Below are 21,474 nucleotides of genomic sequence, written 5' to 3'. Positions count from 1 at the left end.
GAACCAGACTCATGTTAGTCACACATCTCCCTCAGTTTCTAGAAAAAAATTCTTTCACTTAAATGCAAAATCATGCCATCAGTTAGCTCTTTGTGAGAGATAAATAAAAGAAAGCTGCGACATCTTATAAATCAGTGTGTCGTCAGCGTAAAGAACATCTGGTTTTGGTATCACAGTGAATTCATTAAGATTCTTCCTAATGCTGTGATTTTAAAGAAGCGTCAGTCTGCCTCCGAGCTGAAGTCTCTCTCTCTCTCAGATCAACAAGTGGTTTGTGTTCTGATCAGAGGCGTCCTCTCATCCTCAGAGATATCATCCTGCGTGACGGAGCAGAAAGAAAACACGAGCTGCAGCCCTGCTGTGTTTGGATAACTGCTTGTTGTTTTACTTTTGGATTTGGTTACGTCTCCCTTCATTTGAATGTCTGAGCCGGCTGACTCATGAGCTTCTCCTCCTCAGGTTGCTGCGAGTGGTGAGGAGAATCTGCTTTGTGTCTCTGTGAGGAACGGCAGAGATTCATGTGGGTGGTTCTGTCCGCATTAAGAGAGAGCATTGATGTCGTGATGCTGCACAGGTCGACCTGACCATGTGAGGTCTCTGTGTACTCAGGTGTTTCTCAGAACGTAATGAAAGCATCGGCTGCGGATGAACTCAGGCGGTTTCCTCTCGGCGCGGTGAGGCCGGTTGTCATGGTGCTTACCTTTTGGCACTGCCACTGCGTAGGCAACCCCGGCGAGGGGTGTGGAGGGTTTGCTTGACGAGCGGCGCCACAGATCCACTTCACGGTGACTCATATCCTCAGAGCTGTACTGGCCTACATCTGCGGTGCACACACTTAAACACACACTTACATTCAACAATGGTGTGTGAATATTAAAAAGAGGCGCACAGACTGTCCTGATGGGGTGATCTGTGAGGCGTGTCTGTGGAGAGAAATCTATAACGTGTGCGGCTCACGTTCCTAGCAACAGATAATCAGCTGCTTAAATTCTTCACTTTCACCTGAGTGCTGCAGCCTGTCGTGTGATTAAGAAAATAAACATTGAACCGTGCAGAGTGAGACCTCCTCACACCTTTTGTTTCAGTGTTTAAAGCGCTTCAGTGGACAGGGAGAGCGGTGTTGTTAGTGAGAACATGAGGTGTTTCCTGTGGAGCTGTGATTAAGTTAGATCGCAGGAGGAGGAGGAGGAGGAAGAGGAAAGTAGGTCATTGGGGCAGCAGGTCAGTGAAGCACAGATGACATCACAGTTATACAACCTCTGCTCTCACTGCTTACACAACGCTCACGCTGCGCTGCATCTACTGCCGACACACCGGAGTCAGACCTGCTAATTCCCCTTCGTCTCCTCGTCTCTGATTTTAATTTCCTCACATCCTCTCTCAGTCTTTCTCATCTTTTGTGAATCCCCGTCTTCATCGTTCCTGTGACTGATGTTTAGGTTCTCTGTGCTCCCTTTTTAGAGTTCATTTCACCGCTCGTGTTGACAAAGCAGTGATCCAAGATAAGCGCCGGGTCTCTGTGACCTGTCGGCGTCGGAGGAGTCACATGCAGCGAGCATGAAATGAAAACTGCATACCTGAAAACTAACACGCCGTGATGAAACGCACTCCTCCCCGTCACTGTTTCTCTCGTGTGTGTGTGTCAACATGAAATGGTACATAACTGGTGCCGAGTTACTCGCCCTGTTTTATTTTTAGGTCATAACAAAAGCCTCAGCTCTGAGCGGGGTTTCCCTTACATAGGCGCCCATAGTTTTCCATTCAACCCTTTGTGATGAATAACCGATTGTTCATGAGTACTTTTACATGAATCACTTTAAATCCTTTGTTTTCTTTGTTCTTTATTCTGTCAGATCTTCATGGAGACAGCTTTGGGTGAATGAAGTAGAGCTTTATGTTGACAAGAATCTGGTTATACAACACTCATCACAACTGAATGGTTAATATTAATATAATTATTAATATTAGTATTTGTAAAACTCTGTGCATTGAATATTTGTGCAACTTATTGATACTTTAATGAACTTTGGTATCACCATATTAAGGTTTTAGATATTAACACAGTTTGCACTTTGCATAAAAGTAGGAAAATGTTCACACCTTTCTTTAGATTGCACAAAAACTGTTCTTCTGATGTTAGACATTACAGTTATAAAACACTAATGCAGATTCCAACTCTTAAATTGCATTAAAATAGTATTTTTAAATCATATTTTATTAATATTACAGCCATTATACTCAGACAGTTTTCTTGAATTCACCCTAAATTTTTGTGACTTCACACCAGTGGGTCTTAATCATAGACTGTAAATAAAAATGGACAGCGTTGCTCCGCCTCTTCCGTTGTACGGTTCTGAAGCTAAAAAATCCCGCTCCTGGGCGCCGCCATTGTGCAGCCAGAGCCTGTGAAGCCACTGTAATAAGCTCCGCCCTACAGCGTAGCGTCACAAGTCGCTGTGTGTCCTTTGAAGTTTCGTTCTACGGCGGCTGTGAATCAAAGGAAACAGGAAGTAAAACCCCGTTTTTTAAACTCTAATAACTGACGAAAAAGAAACTTTTCAGGAAAAAGAGGCCTTGAACACAAAACAGTCAAATACTAACTACATATCACCACAGCATACGGATGTGAGAAACATTCGTACGACAAATATTTATTTTTCAAAGTTTGACTGCTCCCCCATTCAAATGAATGGGGGAGACGGATTTTTTGACCTATACTGCAGCCAGCCACCAGGGGGCAGACACTCTGCTGAAAGCGTCACCACCAGGGCCGTATCCGGCTCGCTTGGTCTTAATAGAGAACATTCCCTTTCTTCTTGCCCCCTTTGAGCGGCTAACTAAAGAGATCGGCTAACTAAAGAGATCAGCTCCTCTGATGCATATGTAGCAGACGTTCTTCCTTTAACTGCAGCACTAAAGCGTCTTCTAAGCAAAGAGGTTGAGACGGACCACGGACTGAAAACAATGGAAAGTACTCTCTTAGAGTCTGTCAGCACATGTTTAACTGAGATCTATTCGGATCCTCTGCACTGTACTTGATCCGTGTTATAAAGAGCATTACTTGGATGTGGGAATAAAGCAGGGTGCACGAGAATTGATCCAGGCCGTGATGGATGTGGAGAACCCGCCTGGAGACGGAGAAGCGCACAGTGCAGGAGAAGGAGAACAGAGCGGCCTTGGGGCAGGGGCGTGTCCAGAGCTTTTTGACCGGGGTGGCCCAACTGAGGCTCTCACATAGGCAGGGGTGGCCAGTGCATTTACAAATAAATAACATTTACCCTTTCTGTCTTCACAACATACTTTTATTAGAGTATTAAACAGTTGTTATCTTTGACTTAAAAAAAAACATGACAAAGTGGCGTACATCTTCTAAGCTTAATTCTTTAAGGACTTACAAAATATGTTTTTTCAAAGTCACATTTGAGGATAAAGAGCCTAGAAAATGTCTGTGCAACACAAACAGAAAATGCATGGCTTAATCTCAAATCCAAGGAGTGAAATTTTACAACTGTCCCCGCTCTCCCTACTAATAATTGGCATTCGTTTTTCGGCCTTGGTTTCCTCATTTTCGGTTTTAGGTTTCGGACAATAATTTTCATTTCGGTGCATCCCTAATTAAAACTAACTTGAGATCTTAAGTTTTGATTGTCTGATGTTCCTCTTTGCATTATTTTAGTGACAAAACGTTGTTCCATTGGTCATTTGGCAGCACAGTTCAAAGGTTCAAAGGTTACTTATATATTTTGAATTAAAGTTATTTTCAGACCAGCTGAATCAAACTATCACACTTTAGATAACATGATTTTGGTTTAAACTCCTCAAACTTCAAAAAGAACATGTGTGGTATTAATGGAACTGTGAGTAAAGGGAAAATAACACTGAAGGGATTTTCTCGCCAACACAGTCACACTGTCGTGGTGAGAAAGCCTCCCACACAGCTTTTGACTGTCGTTCGTTCATGAAATATATGGGTCAGACATTCAGGCTAAAGAGCCAGCAGGCTGTTTTATATTGAATATAATCTTCCACAGAGGCTCACCTGTGCTTCAGAGGAAGAGTGGAGTCAGGTGAGAGGAGTAAACCAGCTGCTAACAGAAACTAGCTCAATCTATACCTGATGAATGAAGACAGGCTCTTTTTCATGTCTGCCTCACCAGCGTGTGAGGCGCTGTTACACATTTAAAAACCTGCAGCCTGTTCCACCAGCAGTGCGCAAGGTTTGTCCTAAGTTAGAGTGTAAAGTCATCACTAAACTAAACGTTGAAACTAGTTAGTTTATAACTCAAGTTGTGTCATTGTTTGGTTGCACCACAGAGACGTAAGGTTCATCTTAACTAGTAGACCGTACAGTCCAAACTAACCAAAACATTGTTGCAGATATGACGTTTACACTCCCAGCAGCCAATCAGAGGAAAGCACCAATTTTGATGCAGGGATTATATGTGGGTTTTTCTGTGCCTAATTTTCTCGGAACTGACCGACAGCTGAATCAAACTAAAGTAAAGTGATAATATAGCCTAAATCCTTAATCTGCAGTGTCTATAATAACTGTGACTTCGAGTGGTAAAATTATCAACTACAACATCATATTTTTCCAGAGGATTTAATCTCTCTCTTTGATATCGCGTTGCAGACATAATTTAGCTGGGCGAACCCTCTGTATCGCCTCATCCTCCAAATCATCCCACCTTTCAAAACGATGCTCCATGGCAGCCGATATACTCTACGGAGGACTTTACACCTTCTAGGAGCCAGGGGAAGAATTAAGTTGTAACTTAGGCTTACGTTGGAACTATCTCAGCTGGTGCAACGCCCAAAACGTTAGTAGAGTATAAACTCCATCCTAAAGGAGAAATTACGTTCAAACTATAGACTGTATAAAATATGGACGTAGTATCCGTGACGTCACCCATCTGTTTCTGAAGAGCTGTTTTGAGACCAATCGGCTGCGGCAGCCATATTGCTTCTGTCGAGCCAGTGTGATGTAAAGAGGCGGGCTTTGAGCCTCCTAGCCAACAGCTGCAGTGTTCCCACAGGCAGCTGTGCCTCTCATTGGAAGACTGGTAATCTCAATATCTTCGAAATTGCCGAATTAGAAAAAAATTCACCCCCCTCACAGTGAGAGGACATCGAGAAATTAGCTATTCAGACTACACTCATCTTTTGTACCAGGCTGTAAACATGTTTATTTCTGCTGCAAAGATCGTCTTTTCCCCATTCATGTGTATGTGACTTCCGGTACTTCCGGAGCCAGCCTCAAGCGGATCCTCGATGAACTGCAGCTTTTAACACTTCCGCATTGACTCATATTTTTAGACCGGAGGTTGCCGCTTGGTTCAAACTAGGCTACATTTGAGTTTACGCACAGCTGGTGCAACAGGTTGCTGTTCACTGTCAGTACTTCTGACTTCACTAATGACATCATACGTGTTTTTTAACCTCTTACAGACTTGGATGTTGCTGCCATACGCCAGACTTGCATACGAAGCAGACCACAAACTCAGCTCAGCAAAGACCTCCTCAGCTTCCTGCCCTCCAACTGATGAAACTCGCCGAGCTCCATCACAGTGTTTTGAACTAGATCCCATCTTCATCCTGCTGCACCTTCCTCATCCTCTCACAGGACTGACTCTACCGTCAGTAAGGTAAGGTTTATCAAATGCACCTCCCGTTTGGATTCACTGTGCGGTGATTCAGCTGTTAGCTAATGTGGTTTGTTTCCTTCCTCAAAGGTTCGTTCACAAATGTCGACCTCACGGTTAAAAGTCCCCTCTCCAACACCAAGACCCTAAACAGGATTCAAAATGACCTCCAGCATCGATCGGTGAGTCAAATACTTCAAGTCCCTTTACTTTTATTATGTTACCTACCAAATTGTGTAAAAATGTCTCTTTTTACACAACTTCCAATTAGTATTGGACGTGTTCTGGGTTTTGTTTGTAGTCCAAGTAGTATCAGGTGTCTGCAGGAAAAACAGTCTGTATTGAGAGCAACAGCAGGTGTTCTAGAATTCGGACAATTCTGTCTTTGATCTCAGAATTCTGAGAACAAATGGAACATTCTGTGAAGAAGGTCAGACCTAAAAAGAACATCAGTGTCTCTAATCCTCTTTCATAGATCTCCATTCAACAAACAAACATTGTAAAAGTAGTTGTCTTCTCTTTTGAACAGACTTGACAAAGCTTGACTTTTGACTTTTGACTAATCTGCATCATAATGTTATTTCAGCAAACTTAAGACCTGTTAATTACAAGAACATCACAAGAACATCAGTTTCTGTTTCAGGTTCATACCGGCGCTGAAGGAAGCCAGAGTGAAGCCTCTGTGGAACTGTTTACAGTGAAGCTGAGACTCAGCAGAAACAGATAAACAGGCAGTTAGGGTTAGGGTGAATTTCACCTCAGTCTTGATCTGAACCCGCGGTCCCTTCTCGAGCTGTTAATTGGTCTGTAAACAGTGTTGTGCACAGAAAAGGAGCTCTGTGATTGCTTACTGCTGGCTACACACGTACGATTGAACTGTTGGCCTTCTTCTTCAAAAGCATTTATCCTCGTTCGACATTAGCCGATGGATTCTGAGATTACACTTATGTCATATGTTCACATCTATAAGTGTGTACACAGCAGTTTTGAGTGTTAATGCTTTGGTGTTCTGACTTTGAGAGTCATGTGAAATCTGTGGTAGAGCTCCCAGCATGTCACTGCTGTGTTTCAGTGCACGTTAAAGACCATTTGGTGTTAATCTCTGTGCAGACTGAAAGCTGAGCAATATGTTGTATCAATCCTGAGTCAGAGGACAGATGCTACAAATGTGAATGAAAGTGTCTGCTCCGTATGTCGGGTTGGTACTCAACAGAAGTTTAAACGTGGAAGTGCTCGTAATAGACGGTTTGATGGTTTTGTTTTTATGCTCTGCAGGGATGACAGCAGCATCTATGATGGGTTTAATGATGAGGATGACAAAGACAAGGCAAAACGGTGAGATCCCTGTGCTGTCTTTGAGTGTTAAGTGTATTTAAAAAAATCCGTTCCGAAAAGTTGTCAGACACTTAGAATAACAGTGTCAGCCTGTCAAAAGCGGAAATGAGCACTTTTAGAGGACATGTAGTGGACCATTTCCAAGGTCTTTGCACTATTTTAAGAATATTCTGAGTCTGTTGTCAGAGTAGTATCGACCATGAAATTGAACTGCAGGTGTTCTAGAATGCTATCATGAAAGACAGAATTCCAGAATGCTGTCTTTGATGCCAGAATTCTGAGAACAAATGGAACATTCCGTGAAGGTTAGACCTAAAAATAGACATCGATGACCCTAATCATATTTCCTTGATGGCAAACAGGGTCAAAGGTTAAAAACACTGCAGTGTTCTTATGAAATACCCTCATTTGCATAAAAACTAGGGGTGTAACGATTCTTTTTAACAACCATTTGATTCGTATCATGATTTTTGGTTGCCGTTACGATTAAAGGACGATATTGGTTCATTTGGAACGATATGATCCGAAACGACTCATTGAAATACAGGGTTCCCATGCGTCCTGGAAAACCTGGAAAACCTGGAAAACACCTGACCTGGAAAACACCTGGAAAATGGGGGAAAAAGTTAAATGTCCTTGAAAATCATGGATTGTCCTGGAAAAATATTCCAACATGACTGTTTGTGACCTGACACGGTTAAAAAAACACATCCCCATTCAACATTTGTGGCCATTTTTGTCATTCAGTTCTATTTAGTTCAATCAATGCACTGATCCTCTGATTATTATTATTATTATTATTATTATTATTATTTATTTGTTTCAGTAAGGCAGCTTCCAGATTCCTTTGCTGGCTCTTTTTTTTTTTACTTGGCTAATTTTATATTTTTTGAGAAAAGAGAAAGCTGAGATGAGAGTTGCCCATCATAGTTACTTGGTTGCACTAATAAAGTGCTGTACATCTGTGGTTGCATTATTCTTTTATCAATTTGCCATAATTTTTAAGCATGTAAGAGATGATTTCATAGATAGCCATAGACTACACATCTTTCAATGTAGACTTCCACTGAGAGGAACATATTAGACTATTTAGGAACTAAATTAGGAAATAAATTTAGACGGTCATACCAGCTTGATCATCAATGAAAATGTCCTGGTAATTGATCTCTGGAAAAGAGTGGGAACCCTGGAAATACATAGCTTGTAGACTGTGAAATAAACACCTTGATACTGGACAGTCCCAGATTCCTGTTGTTTCTTGTAAGGAAATCAGGTATAAATTAATTATGGATATAACTGTTATGTGAAATCCCATGGCGCCTTGGTAGGTGGTTGGATGGATTTGTTGTGTTGCCGTGGTACTTTACCTGACCTTTACATATCCTACAAACAACGAGAGACTTATTTAGAACATCTCCATCTTTGTAAAAGCCAAAGTGTTTCCACACGCTGGACCGCAATGGGGGCTTGATAATTTCTCACTCGCTGGCTTCTCCTCTGCCATCCGCCATTTGTTGTCTGCTGGTGCGTGGCGATGATGTTGCAGACAGGCAGCCTGAATTGAGTAACGTTTACCATCTTTATCAATAAAAGTGCAAAAAAACACATCCATATAAAGTCTACCGTGCTTTAATCCAATGCGTTATTTCCTAGTATGGATACAATCGATTAATTATCTTTTAAAACAATGTTAGATCAATATGTCGTCCTGAAGGCCTACTTGCTGAGCACAGATCGATGTAGTCAGATCATAGGAATATAAATCGATACATCAACGGAGTAGATGAATCGTTACACCCTTAATAAAAACAGAGCAGCTGTGATAAATAAACGTGATGATGCATCATGTTTTTATAGTTTTATATGCTGCCCAGTGCCCAGACGACTGTATAATGAGCGCTGTCACTCATATTTGTGTGTAACCTCACAGTGTGTCCCGCAACAAGTTGGAAAAGAAGCGCAGAGACCAGTTCAATGGCCTCATCAAGGAGCTTAGCACCATGCTGCCGGGGAACACCAGAAAGATGGACAAGTCCACTATTCTGCAGAAGAGCATCGACTACCTGCACAAACACAAAGGTGAGGACGTGAGGACGTGAGGACGTGAGGACGTGAGGAGCGCTGCTGACAGGTGTGATGATCTGCGTCAGACCCTTCAGCTCAACATGCTTCATGTTTTCACAGAAATCGCTGCTCAGTCAGAGTCGACGGAGATCCGACAGGACTGGAAGCCTAGTTTTCTCAGTAATGAAGAGTTCACACAGCTGATGTTGGAGGTGAGATATGAGCACATCTTACCTTAGAGCGACCTTTATCTTGTTTACATGCAGGAGCACAGGTGAGCCAGCATGTTCTGTTTGTTTCAGGCGTTGGATGGATTTTTTCTTGCAATCATGACTGATGGGAACATAATCTACGCCTCTGAGAGTGTGACGTGTCTGCTGGAACACTTACCTGTGAGTATCACGCCAATAAAAAGATGGATTCTGGTGTTTTTTAATCCAAAAAAGACATTTCCTGAAGAATTTTTCTTCTTCTTCAGTCTGATCTCGTGGATCAGAACCTCTTGAACTTCTTGCCCAAAGGAGAACATTCAGACGTCTACAAAGCTCTGTCGTCTCATATCCTCGAGGGAGAGACTCTGACGCCGGATTATCTGAAAAGTAAGAGTCAACTATATCCATATTTAGCTTTTCAGTTGGATTCATTAGAATAGAATAGATATGAATAAAGTGCTTTATTGTTAGCACATAATGTAAATGCAAATTTGCCGTGCTTCTCTGAGACAAAGGAAAGGAATAATATTTGCATAGATTAAGCTGAACACACATTCACAAACCTGATAGTTATACAAAGAGGAAGATAAAAGCAAAAAACAAGGGAACCCAGAGCAGACATTTTTGCACCTTATAAAGATATTATTACACATTAAAAATGATTGCACTAATCACAATTATTATTGTACACTTGTAATTTCACTGCACCATAAATAAAGCTGCATATTGTCATTGCACCACGAATAAAGTTATAGCAACATGAGTAACATTCCCAACAACTATACATGTCATTGCAACATGGATAAGAATGCACATTTAATGTAATTGCATCATAACTAATATTGCAATTTTAACTGTTATTGCAGTGAATGATACTGAACATAAATTATCATTGCACCGTGAAAATATTGCATATTATTGCGATTTAAACATGATTACGTTGTGAAAGGTATTGCACAATCATTGCAATTGCATTATGTACAATATTCACATGATGTGTAGTTGCACCATCAACAAAAGTGCTATTTTTTTTTTATTGCACCATGACTAAAAGTGCTCATTTAAGTATGGATCATTGCACTATAAATAATTGTGCACAGTAAGTTGAAATGCACTGCTGCACTTGCTTTTTCTCTAAGAATATTATTGCACATTTGCTGTAACTGCACCATGAACACTTTTGCACATTAATTGTAATTGCACTACCAATACTGTTGCACATTTTAGTTTTATTGCACCATGGAAAATGTCATGCACTAAATACAATACAACATAAAAGAATATTATTGCATATTATGTGTCATTGCAGCAGTTGTTAAGTTGCACATTTGATGCTGTTGCACCGTGAAAAAAATATTACACATCGTACGTCATCACTCAGAATACTGGTGCACATTTTAAACGTTAAAGCGTCATAAATAACATCATACTTATAACATTAAATGTTTACTACTATGAATAAAATAACAGAATATTATTCCACCATAACTAAATGTTCACATTATGTTATTGCATCATGAGTACACATTTTAATGTTACAACATAATATTAAATGTACCTTTAGTGTTATTGCACCGTGAGCCTGCTGCACATTAGATGTTAATGCACTCATTGCCAGTTGAGAGTTAAGTTTTCATAGAGTTTGGTCTGTTTCCTGAAATACTTGGAAACTCCTCTGCTCCTCATTAAGTCCTTGTTTTTTTCTCTTAAAGCTAAGAATCAGCTGGAGTTCTGTTGCCACATGCTCCGCGGGACGATCGTCCCCAACGAGCCTCCTGTGTACGAATACGTGAAGTTCATCGGAAACTTTAAGTCTCTGAATAACGGTGAGTTATCGTCTGATGATCTGACTCTGGGCTGCTCTCTCCGTAGCTGAGGTCTGACCGCTCTGTGGTTTCCTTCCTCAGTGCCTAACTGTAACAGAAACAGCTTCGACGGGGTGATCCAGCGGTCGCTTCACTCTGCCTTCGAGGACAGAGTTTGTCTCATAGCCACCGTGAGGCTTGCCAAACCTCAGTTTATCAAGGTAAGACTCATTATCTGCTGCTCTGACACACAGTCGGTTTAATGCTTCAGGGTTTGTGAAGAGAGGTTTTAAATAGGACAGAGCTCCGTCGCCAAGTCGCCCCATGCAGAGACGGATTGGGCTGCTGACTGTGTGCGGTCTCCCACAGTTTCACTTTATCCAGAAACACTGTGTTCCTCTCTCTCAGCCGAGTGAAAGAGCTGCTCATTTTATTTACTCTGTGATGCAATGATTCATCAGTTTTATGGAATAATTCACGAGACAGTTCCACTGAAAATGAAAGAAAGAAACTAAATCCAAACAGACTACAATCTGTCTCTACAGGCTTGTCTCGTCTCCTGCATGTTCATCTTTATATTATTACAGATTATTAATGAATATGATTACATGTTTTTTTTTTGATAAAATAAGATGACGTATTTATTTCTTGTACTCTTCTCCCTCTGTCTCTCTCAGGAGATGTGCACTGTAGACGAGCCCAACGAGGAGTTCACCTCCAGGCACAGCTTAGAGTGGAAGTTCCTCTTTCTGGACCACAGGTAGAGTGTGTTTGTTAATCATGTTTAGTTTATATGATGGATAATCAGGACGGAGGATGATGATGTAAATGATTTTCTCTGATTATGATGATTTATCTTCTTGTTGAAGTTAATGGTTGATGTTTGTAATTCGGCTCTCAGCTCCTTCCTAGATTCAACGCAATGACTGGCCGTTATTTTCGGCACTGGTCTCTTAACTGTCAGAATACCAGATCAATCTCCCATTCATTCATCTTTTAAACTTTGGAGTGTAACCAAGTGGCAACCTCCGGCCACGGGAATTGAAGCCAATGCGGAAGTGCTAAAAACTGCAGTCCATTGAGTGTCCACTTGAGGCTGGCTCCGGAAGTACCGGAAACCACACACACACCAATTCAAAAAAGCCGATCTTTACAGCAGAAATAAACATGTTTACAGCCTGGTACAAAAGACGAGTGTAGTCTGGCTAGCTTATTTCTCGATCGGCACACCCTGTATGGGGGCTGAATTTTTTCACAACGTGGCAATTTCGAAGATATTAAGATTACGAGTTTTCCATTACGAGAGGCGCATCTGACTTGATTAACAGGTGGGAACACTGTAGCTGTTGGCTAGGAGGCTCAAACTCCTCCTCTTTATGTCGCTCGCTCAATAGCAATTATCGTGCCATATGGTTCCAATATGGCTGCCACCGAGGATTGGCCTCAAAACAGCGCTTCAGAAACAGATGGGTGACGTCACGGATACTACGTCCATTATTCATACAGTCTGTGAGTGTAACACAAATTCCAGAGGTAGCGTGCATGGCTGAAGTGACGAAGTTCTCAGCAGCAAACTGCTATATGAGGTAGCAGACTTTATGTTAAGTTACTTCCTGTTCGGGAGAGAGCCCCTCACTGCAGTGTGCTTTTCAGGCAGTTGCCTCATTGCAACCATGACTCAACCTAACTTTGGACGATCTAGTCTTACACAAAGACACTGAGTTGAGGCGGGCCTTTAGCCTCCTCGCTAACAGCTACAGTTTTCCCGCCTGTCAGTCAAGTCAGCCACGCCCTTATTTGGGCGAAACTCATAAGTTTAACATCTTATAAAATAACGAGTTACAGATTGATTCAGCCCCGTACAGTGTGTGCTGATAGAGAAATGAGCTATTCAGATGAAACAAATTTTTTGAACCAGGCTGTAAACATGTTTATTTCTGCTGTAAAGATTGTCTCTTTGAATGGGTGTGTATGTGGTTTCCTGTACTTCTGCAACAAGCCTCTAGTGGACGCTCGATGAACTGCAGTTTTTAGCACTTCTGCATCGGCTTCATATTTTAAGATTGGAAGTTGCTGCTTGAGCTCATTTGAGTCCAACATTTGACTCGCCTACCTCAACATTCCACATTATAGTCCTTTAAATGGTGGTAATTTAGGAGTAGCTGCCATGGCGTTGAAATTTTCCTCTCCATGCGACTTCACTTTATGCAAATTTTATAGCTCACAGATATGAAAACACAAACAATTGAAGTTAGTAAGACTTAAATAATGTTTGAATAGCTTTGAATACTTTGCAATATCCTTGCAACATGACGTATGCTTCATGCATATTGTGCAGAGTTCTACGTGGGCGGAGTCAAACGTTCGTCCTGAATTGCACACTGCAGAGAGGGTACTTAACTGTAGAAAGCTGCTCAATCAGTAGTAAGAACACTGGGACACGTCAGACATAAAACCCTCCACCCATTTCACCAGAGGCCCTGAGACTGGTCAGAGGTTTAACTCTGACTCCATCACACACAAGTCTTTGTGCTGCGGTGGTTCAGGTCGAGATCACATGATGATCCCAGACCCCGTGATTGTTTTTAAGACTCTTTATCGAGCTCTGTTTTTGTCAGCAGAGATCTGAGATAACCTCGTTTCTACTTCATGATGATGTTGTGTGTGAGGTTTTCAGCTGACTCTGTGTGATAATGTTTGTTTGAACAGAGCGCCCCCCATCATTGGTTACCTCCCGTTTGAGGTTCTGGGTACATCAGGGTACGATTACTACCACGTGGACGACCTGGAGACTCTGGCCAAATGTCACGAACACTGTGAGTCCTCCTCTCTCCGTCTGACATCCTCACAGTGAGCTGATTCCTGCTCAGACTCTGACTGTAACCTCCTCCTCTCCTCTCCTCTCCTCCTCCTCCTCCTCCTCCTCCTCCTCCTCCTCCTCCTCCTCCTCCTCTCTGTGTGTCTGCAGTAATGCAGTACGGGAAAGGAAAGTCCTGCTACTACAGGTTCCTCACCAAAGGGCAGCAGTGGATTTGGCTTCAGACGCATTACTACATCACGTATCATCAGTGGAACTCCAGACCCGAGTTCATCGTCTGCACACACACCGTGGTCAGGTACGTGGAGAAGAGCCGTCCTGTTGCTTTAATCCCAATGTTCATACACATCTTTAAATGTTCTTTAAATAAATGTCTTTACTCAACAGTTACGCTGAAGTCCGAGCCGAGCAGCGAGGAGAGCTCATGATTGAAGACACTCCAGCTGACATCACAGCAGACAAGGTGAGACCTCTGAACATGAACAATCAGCTGATGGGTCTTTCATTAAACTTCTCCTCTGGACATTCTTTAGACTTTGAGACCAGTGTAGTCATACTACATCTTAATTTGCATCATTATTTTGGTGGAATTCTCAACTCGAGCATGAAATTATCAAGAGTCTGAACCAGAAGAGTATCAGAAATGATTGATCTCAGCTTCGCTTTAAGTCGGGCTGCACGATACTGAAAAAAACAACATTGCAGTGTTTCCTTTTTGAGATATTAAAAAGAATGGAAATTAAACCAAGTAAATGTGCTTTTTATGAACATATCCATCTATTATCTTTACCGGTTATCCTGTCCGTGGCTGTTGGGGGTTGGAGACTATCTCAGCTGTCATGACGTGAGGTCGCCAGCCTATTAGAGGGCTCACATGTAGAGACAGATGACCATTCACACACACACTCACACCTACAGACATTTTTAGAGTCACCACACAACCTGGTGAACATGTTTTAGACTGTGGGAGGAAGCCGGAGAGAACCCAGGAGAACATGCAAACTCCACACAGAAAGGTTCCTGCTAGGGATGTAAAATTTCAAGTATTTTCTGTGATCGATCTTTGGAAATGTTAACAATCAATTATCGATTAATCATTAAAAAAACTGAATTGTTTTCCATGTCAAATACAATACCAAATGCGTTTTTTTCCCCTGAATCAAATTTTCCTTCAAGACACAATGTACAGTTGTGCTTATAAGTTTACATATCCTGGCAGAATTTATGGTTTCTTGGGTAGTTTCTGTTGTCTTTATGATATAAGAAGAGTAAACACAGTTGTTTGATAAAAATTTTGCTTCACCCAACCTCTAATCATGAGTGAAAAAAAAGTTTTTCTCTTATCCTTCATATTCTCTGAAAAATGGGCAAAAAAATCACAAATTCTGCCAGGGTATGTAAACTTATGAGCACAACTGTATATAACTGACAGTATTGAATATCTACGGATCGTATTGAGGCGTTCAAAACGTTAAACACGCTTAATATCAACGTGTGGAGCAGGCTCTTAATCTCTGCGGACATACAGTCATAAAAGTGAAGGATCAGACTTTGACAAGGGAACTGAACAGAAACATATTTCAGACTCAAAGTGTCCAGTTTTCTGTCAACTTTTTCTTATTAAGAAAAATAAGCATATGAATATGGTCAGGTGTCAGCCGGGAGCGCAACCGGGTCATAATCAGTCGGTGGCGGAGAAAAAAAGCGCTCGTGGAGACCTGTCACTCAGCCGCAGACCCCAGCTGAGCATCTCCGCTGTGCGGAACACCTTCAGTCAGCTGATTCACATCGAAACATGCTTTAAACTTTAAACACCTTCCTGATAGCTGAACCAAATATGAGACCACATGATGTTTGTTCCACTTGATAGAAAATCGAAAAAAAAAAAATGTGTTCGAGTGAGTTCTTAACAATCAATTAATCAATACTCGATTAATTATTGACATCCCTAGTTCCTGCTCAAACCAGGAACTTCAGGCTGTGACGCAGCCACATTGCTTTTTTGCCTTTATTGGACAGGAAAGCTGGAGGACTATAGACTCTGTATATGGGGTCACGCTTAGACCGCTAGGTACCCCGTCTTAAAGCAACTTAAACACACGTTTATCAGCTCCACACACACTCTGCCTGAAAACCAGACATCAAACATTTACAGCCCTCTTCAGCAGTCTCATCTGGGATCATTTTTAGATGCAAAATTTGATTTGTTTTGAACGTCTGTCATTGTATACTTGTGTCTGAAGTTATCAGGAAACACAAGATGAGCTTCAGGAAGCAAAGTTAAGCATACAACCAGAAAAGATTGAGAAAACTGAAGGGTCATTTTGAGGCTTGCTATATAAAGCATAAAGCCTCACCATGCATGCTACAAAGGATTTACTAAATGGACTCTTCTCTTTTTGATCCATGTCTCCTGTGTTTGACTTTCTCTCTGGGGTCTAAATGTTGCCGGGCGTGACATTCCCGTTTTGGGACAATGGATCTATAATCTGAGACTGAAAACTGACTGTGTTTTTCCCCTCTCACCTCTCAGCAGTCTCAGGACTCGGGCTCAGAGTCTCAGGAAAACCCTCCCAGCCTGAAGGAGGCGCTGGAGCGCTTCAACCACAGCCGGACTCCATCTGTCTCGTCCCGCAGCTCACGCAAATCCTCGCACACCGCCATGTCCGACCCAGCGTGTAAGAGCATCGTCTCATGTGACAGATGTGTGTTGTTTTTAGGATGCGGTCTCTCTCTCTCTCTCTCTCTCTCTCTCTCTCTCTCTCTGTCTTAAACCTCATGTCTCTCTCTCTCTCTCTCTCTCTCTCTCTCTCACTCTCTCTCTCTCTCTCTCTCTGTATTAAACCTCATGTCTCTCTCTCTCAGTATCTCAGATGAAGCTGCAGGGCGATCGGAGCACGCCGGGCCGACAGTCTGTCTCCGCCATGGATGTGACGTCACAGCGCAGATCGTCTATCAGCAGTCAGGTCAGAGAGGGGACACACACACACGCAGGCTGGTGTCATATTTCTGTCTGTGTTGGAGTTGTCAGGGATTTAGTTTGAGTCTGAATCCCAGCATCCCCCTCGGCTCTGTCTGTCTGTGGTCTCCCCAGGATTAAGAGAAGTCAGACTCCAGATGTCTAAAGAGAGTTTTTAAGACAGTCAGGGTTTTTATTCTTTGCAGAGCGAGCTAACATAACAAGAAAAGAGACCAATGCAGAAACAAAGCCCTCACCTGTCTTATGATCCTGCAAATACAATGTAAATACAGGTGTGACATGAACTCTGACTTAGCCTGAGAAAAAGATGTTCAAATTGGTGTCTGTGTCATAATAATAATAACTTTATTTATATAGCACCTTTAAAAAACAAATATTCACAAAGTGCTTTGACAAACAGAGCATGGTTAATAACAAAGTAAACCTTTTAACAGACAGGAAGGAGGAATTTTAACTAAACAGAATACAACGTGAGGTTGAAAAGAATACACGCTAATTAAACAGAACGAAGCGGTGTGACAATAGACCAATAAATCATTGTTTAAGAGGTTTTCAAAGATAGATAAGATAAATTAATTAAAATGGATAAGTAAATAAAAGCATTAAAAGGACGATAAAAGAGGTTTTCAGAATGAGAGGACGACATCACATCGGGAAAATTGGAAAGATTGAAAAGGATAAATTAGGAACATTAAAATAATAAATGAAAAAATAATAGTCAAATCAAATACAATTTAAAACAATTAATTAGTTGGATAAAAACTCAAAATAATCAAATAGAAGTAAAAGCGGTGAGAAGGATGAAGTCACATACAAGCAAGTCTGGAAAAATGGGTTTCAAGAAGAGATTTAAAAGATGTCACTGACTCAGAGAGCCTTATCTCCTCAGGGGGTCGTTCCAAAGTCGAGGGGCTCTGACCACAGACTGTATAAAATATGGACGTAGTATCCGTGATGTCACCCGTCTGTTCCTGAGCGCTGTTTTAAAGGCAATCGACGGCGGCAGCCATATTGGAAATGCAGAACTAAACCAGGCATCATGTGACGTAAAGTGGCAGAGTTTTAACCTCCTAGCCAACAGCTATGTGTCCGGGAGTCAAGTCAGTCATGTCCTTATTTAGGCAAAAATTCATAATCTTATAGTGTGCCGATAGAGAAATTAGCTACGTAGAGCCAAGCCGTTTTGAACCAGGCTGTAAACATGTTTATTAATGCTGCAAAGATCGTCTTTTTTTAAATTAGTGTGTATGTGGTTTCCGGTGTTTCTGCAGCCAGCCTCAAGGGGATTCTCGATGAATTGCAGTTTATAACACTTCCGCATTGGATTCATAGTTTGAGACCGGAGGTTGCCGCTTGGCTCTGACGGAGAAAGCTCGATCCCCTTTGCATTTGAGCCTCGACTTTGGGACGACCAAAAATGCCCCACCTGAGGATCTAAGGCCCCGAGATAGTAAAGATGAAAAATGATGACAAGCAGAGTCAAGAGGAAGAGTGGGACTGGGTTAAAGAGCTGCTGAGGGACTGAACTCTGAACTGTTTCTGTATGTGTTCTTTCAGCATTCGATGAGCTCCCAGAACACGGGACAGCACATGGCTCCACCCATGGTTTCACAACAAAAACAACAACAACCAATGCAGCAGCAGCAGCAGCAGCAACAACCACAACAACAACCACAACAACAACCACAACAACAGCAGCAGCAGCAGCAGCAGCAACAGCAGCAGCTAGTTCCAACAAATAACCAGGTGAGATCAATCAATCTTTATTTATATATCATCAAATCCCATTGAAACTCTTTCAGGATAAGATCCAGTCCGGGACTCAGTCTGATCTTTTCTTCATCCACCATGAGCAGAGCACTTTGCAGCATTTAGCAAGTTACAGTGGCAAGGACAAACTTCCTTTAACAGGCAGAAACATCCAGCAGGACCAGACTCATGTTAAACACACATCTGCTGAGACCGTGTTGGAGAGAGGGAGAGAGGGAGATGAAGAGAGAGAGAGATGACAGTGGTGAGACGGATAGTCGTAGTTGTAGCAGCTTAAAGTGAGTGACAGGCAGACAGAGGAGAGGGAGGGAAAGACAGGATCCCAGTGTGGCAGTCTAAGTTGCAGCATTTAGCAAGTTACAGTGACAAGGACAAACTTCATTTAAGAGGTAGAAACCTCCAGCAGGACCAGACTCATGATACTTCTGCTTCATCAGATAAAAATGTTTATAATCAGTTAGTTTTGTCGTCTCACCGTGTCTCTGTCGTGACTCTGCTTCTCTGCAGTCTCTGGTGCAGTTCTCCAGTCAGATCGAAGCCATGCAGAACCTGAAGGATCAGCTGGAGCAGAGGACCAGACAGATCGAGGCCAACATCCAAAGACAGCAGGACGAGCTGCAGCAGATCCAGGACGAGCTGCAGAGGGTGCAGGGAACGGGCCTGCAGGTCTGACGAAACCAGAAACTCTGTGCATCGTGGCTTTAATAAATGTCTTCATGTTAGTGTCTCAGTTTGAGGGACTCAGAGTCGGTCTCTCTGTGTTTCAGATGTTCCTGCAGAAAGGAGCCACAGGACTCAACGTCAGCTCCGTTCAGATGACTCAGGGGAACTCGGTGCAGCAGGGGGCAACTCTCAGCATGCAGGGTCAAGTGGTCTCTGCAGGATCTCTGCAGAACAGCATACAGCAGCAGCATGGAGTCCAAACTCAGACCCAGGTCCAGACTAAAACTCTGATACGGGATCAGAACTCTGTACTAACACAGGTCAGATGAATACCTGGCCTTGCATCAGTTATTACATCATGTCGACTTACCTTCCCTCTAAGCTTTGAGGAAACCGTTAAAGACACTTCCTGTGTGACATCATCACATAAATGGTGTGCACATGCAGGATCTGGATCTGCTAACTTTCTCCTCTCCTGTGTTTTCAGTCTCAGCGGTCCTCCGTCACTCTGCAGCATCAGCAGAGTCCTCTTCCTGCGTCTCTCTACAACACCATGATGATCCCTCAGCAGAACCAGACTAATGTGGTCCAGATTGCAACAAGTCTGGCTCAGAATCCTGGAGCCAACTCTCCTGCTGTGGCTACGTTTGCACAGGACCGAGGAGCTCAGATCAGGTTTTTACTTTATATTGATGTCACCGTTACACCACTTTACTCTGACGAAGTACACGCACACTCACCTCCTGAATCCGGTCCTCCTCCCGTCTCTGCAGGTTCCCTGCGGCCCCTCAGCTGCTCACTAAACTGATGACGGGTCAGATGACGTGTGGTGCTGTCATGGTCCCCACCACCATGATTATGGGCCAGGTGGTGACTGCCTTTGGTCCTCAGCAGGGTCAGACTCAGACCATCAGGATCGCCCAGCAGCCTCAGCAGCAGCAGCAGGAGCAGCAGGTCCAGACGCAGTCCCAGGTCACAGCCATGCAGACCGGACAGACTCCTCTGGCCCCGCAGCAGACGCAGTTCCTGCAGGTGAATTTAACAGTGATGCTAAACTGCTTAACTTTGCACGCCGTGTAAAATGTACCGTAGATGCAGCATCTTAGACTTCACCCAGATGGTTTTGGTCTGCGTCTTTGAGGCCTCAGATTCAGCATACCTACTGGCAAGATTTTCCTGGAGCCAGAAGTGACCATATAGGATGAGAGGATGATGCTTTGGAGGAGCGAAGGGTTATACAAACTGACAAAAGAACAGACTTTTCTGCACGTTGTCTAAATGATATTCATTAGTGATGATGGCAAGGTGAGGCCCTTAGTGAGATGTAGGAAGTGAAAGTGTGGTGGATCGTTCAGCATGGTGTGAGACCAAATGTGAATTTCAGGATACATAGACATCCAAGTTCTAAAGACTAATCGGTCTAATGAGCTGGTGATTGAGCTGTTTTTTCCAGAGGGTTTCCACATAATGATATTCTTTCTTTCTTATTTGTTGATCTGTCACACTCAAGGCGCTCAGAGAACTTGTGAAAAGCAGCAGACTCGAAACTTGCTTTCCCAAATCTGTGTTGAGAGAGAGCGGCTGGTGAACAACACATTCTGAGTACCTTAAAATAACTGGTCTTCTCTTCACTACGGTCAGCTCTAAACAATCCTGACTCCCACACACAGGCCACCACAAATACATCAGTTAAATCCACACCCCTAATTATGTTTAACTTTAACCTTCAATCTGCTGTAAACAGGTGAGTTGTATATAAATTCAGCCAAGACAGTCATGAACAGAGAAATTAGCGAGAGAGAGTTTTTACCACAGTGTCAACAGGCAGAGGGGACATGTGACCAACTCCTTTCCTCAGATTAGTTTGACATATACACTACCAGTCAAAAGTTTGGACACACCTTCTCATTCAAGGGTTTGTATTTATTTTAATGATTTGAAACACTGTAGATTAATACTGAAGACATCAAAACTATGAAAGAACATATATGGAATTTGACAGCTTTGCACACTCTTGGTATTCTCTCAGTCTGCTTCATGAAGTGGTCTCCTGGAATAGTTTAATTAACATGAGCCTTGTCAAGAGTTCATTTGTAGAATGACTTGCCTTCTTAATGTGTTTGAGACCATCAGTTGTGTTGTTCAGAGGTAGAGTTAGTACACAATGGATAGTCCTATTTGACTA

General features: G+C 42.5%; 1 protein-coding gene across 6 annotated transcripts in view; it reads left to right on the top strand.

Moving 5' to 3' along the window:
- clocka (clock circadian regulator a) overlaps positions 1–21,474 on the top strand; it is a 37,962-nt gene that overhangs the window by 14,595 nt on the left and 1,893 nt on the right. For 2 of the 6 annotated variants that reach the window (XM_034708952.1, XM_034708943.1), the window contains exons 3-22: positions 5,449–5,645; positions 5,733–5,824; positions 6,918–6,977; positions 8,908–9,056; positions 9,162–9,253; positions 9,344–9,433; positions 9,520–9,640; positions 10,966–11,079; positions 11,161–11,279; positions 11,736–11,818; positions 13,768–13,874; positions 14,027–14,174; positions 14,264–14,339; positions 16,410–16,554; positions 16,742–16,842; positions 18,414–18,602; positions 19,134–19,292; positions 19,394–19,609; positions 19,777–19,964; positions 20,063–20,321. In XM_034708952.1, coding sequence (XP_034564843.1) covers positions 5,805–5,824; positions 6,918–6,977; positions 8,908–9,056; positions 9,162–9,253; positions 9,344–9,433; positions 9,520–9,640; positions 10,966–11,079; positions 11,161–11,279; positions 11,736–11,818; positions 13,768–13,874; positions 14,027–14,174; positions 14,264–14,339; positions 16,410–16,554; positions 16,742–16,842; positions 18,414–18,602; positions 19,134–19,292; positions 19,394–19,609; positions 19,777–19,964; positions 20,063–20,321 — 2,436 coding nt within the window. In that variant the 5' untranslated portion in view covers positions 5,449–5,645; positions 5,733–5,804. The remainder of the gene's footprint in view (positions 1–5,448; positions 5,646–5,732; positions 5,825–6,917; positions 6,978–8,907; positions 9,057–9,161; positions 9,254–9,343; positions 9,434–9,519; positions 9,641–10,965; positions 11,080–11,160; positions 11,280–11,735; positions 11,819–13,767; positions 13,875–14,026; positions 14,175–14,263; positions 14,340–16,409; positions 16,555–16,741; positions 16,843–18,413; positions 18,603–19,133; positions 19,293–19,393; positions 19,610–19,776; positions 19,965–20,062; positions 20,322–21,474) is intronic. The other 4 variants (XM_034708973.1, XM_034708969.1, XM_034708962.1 and 1 more) reach the window with 3 other exon arrangements.

This window comes from Notolabrus celidotus, chromosome 2 (genome assembly GCF_009762535.1).
Source record: "Notolabrus celidotus isolate fNotCel1 chromosome 2, fNotCel1.pri, whole genome shotgun sequence".
NCBI classification, from domain to species: domain Eukaryota; kingdom Metazoa; phylum Chordata; class Actinopteri; order Labriformes; family Labridae; genus Notolabrus; species Notolabrus celidotus.
This window is presented reverse-complemented; position numbering and strand designations above follow the sequence as displayed.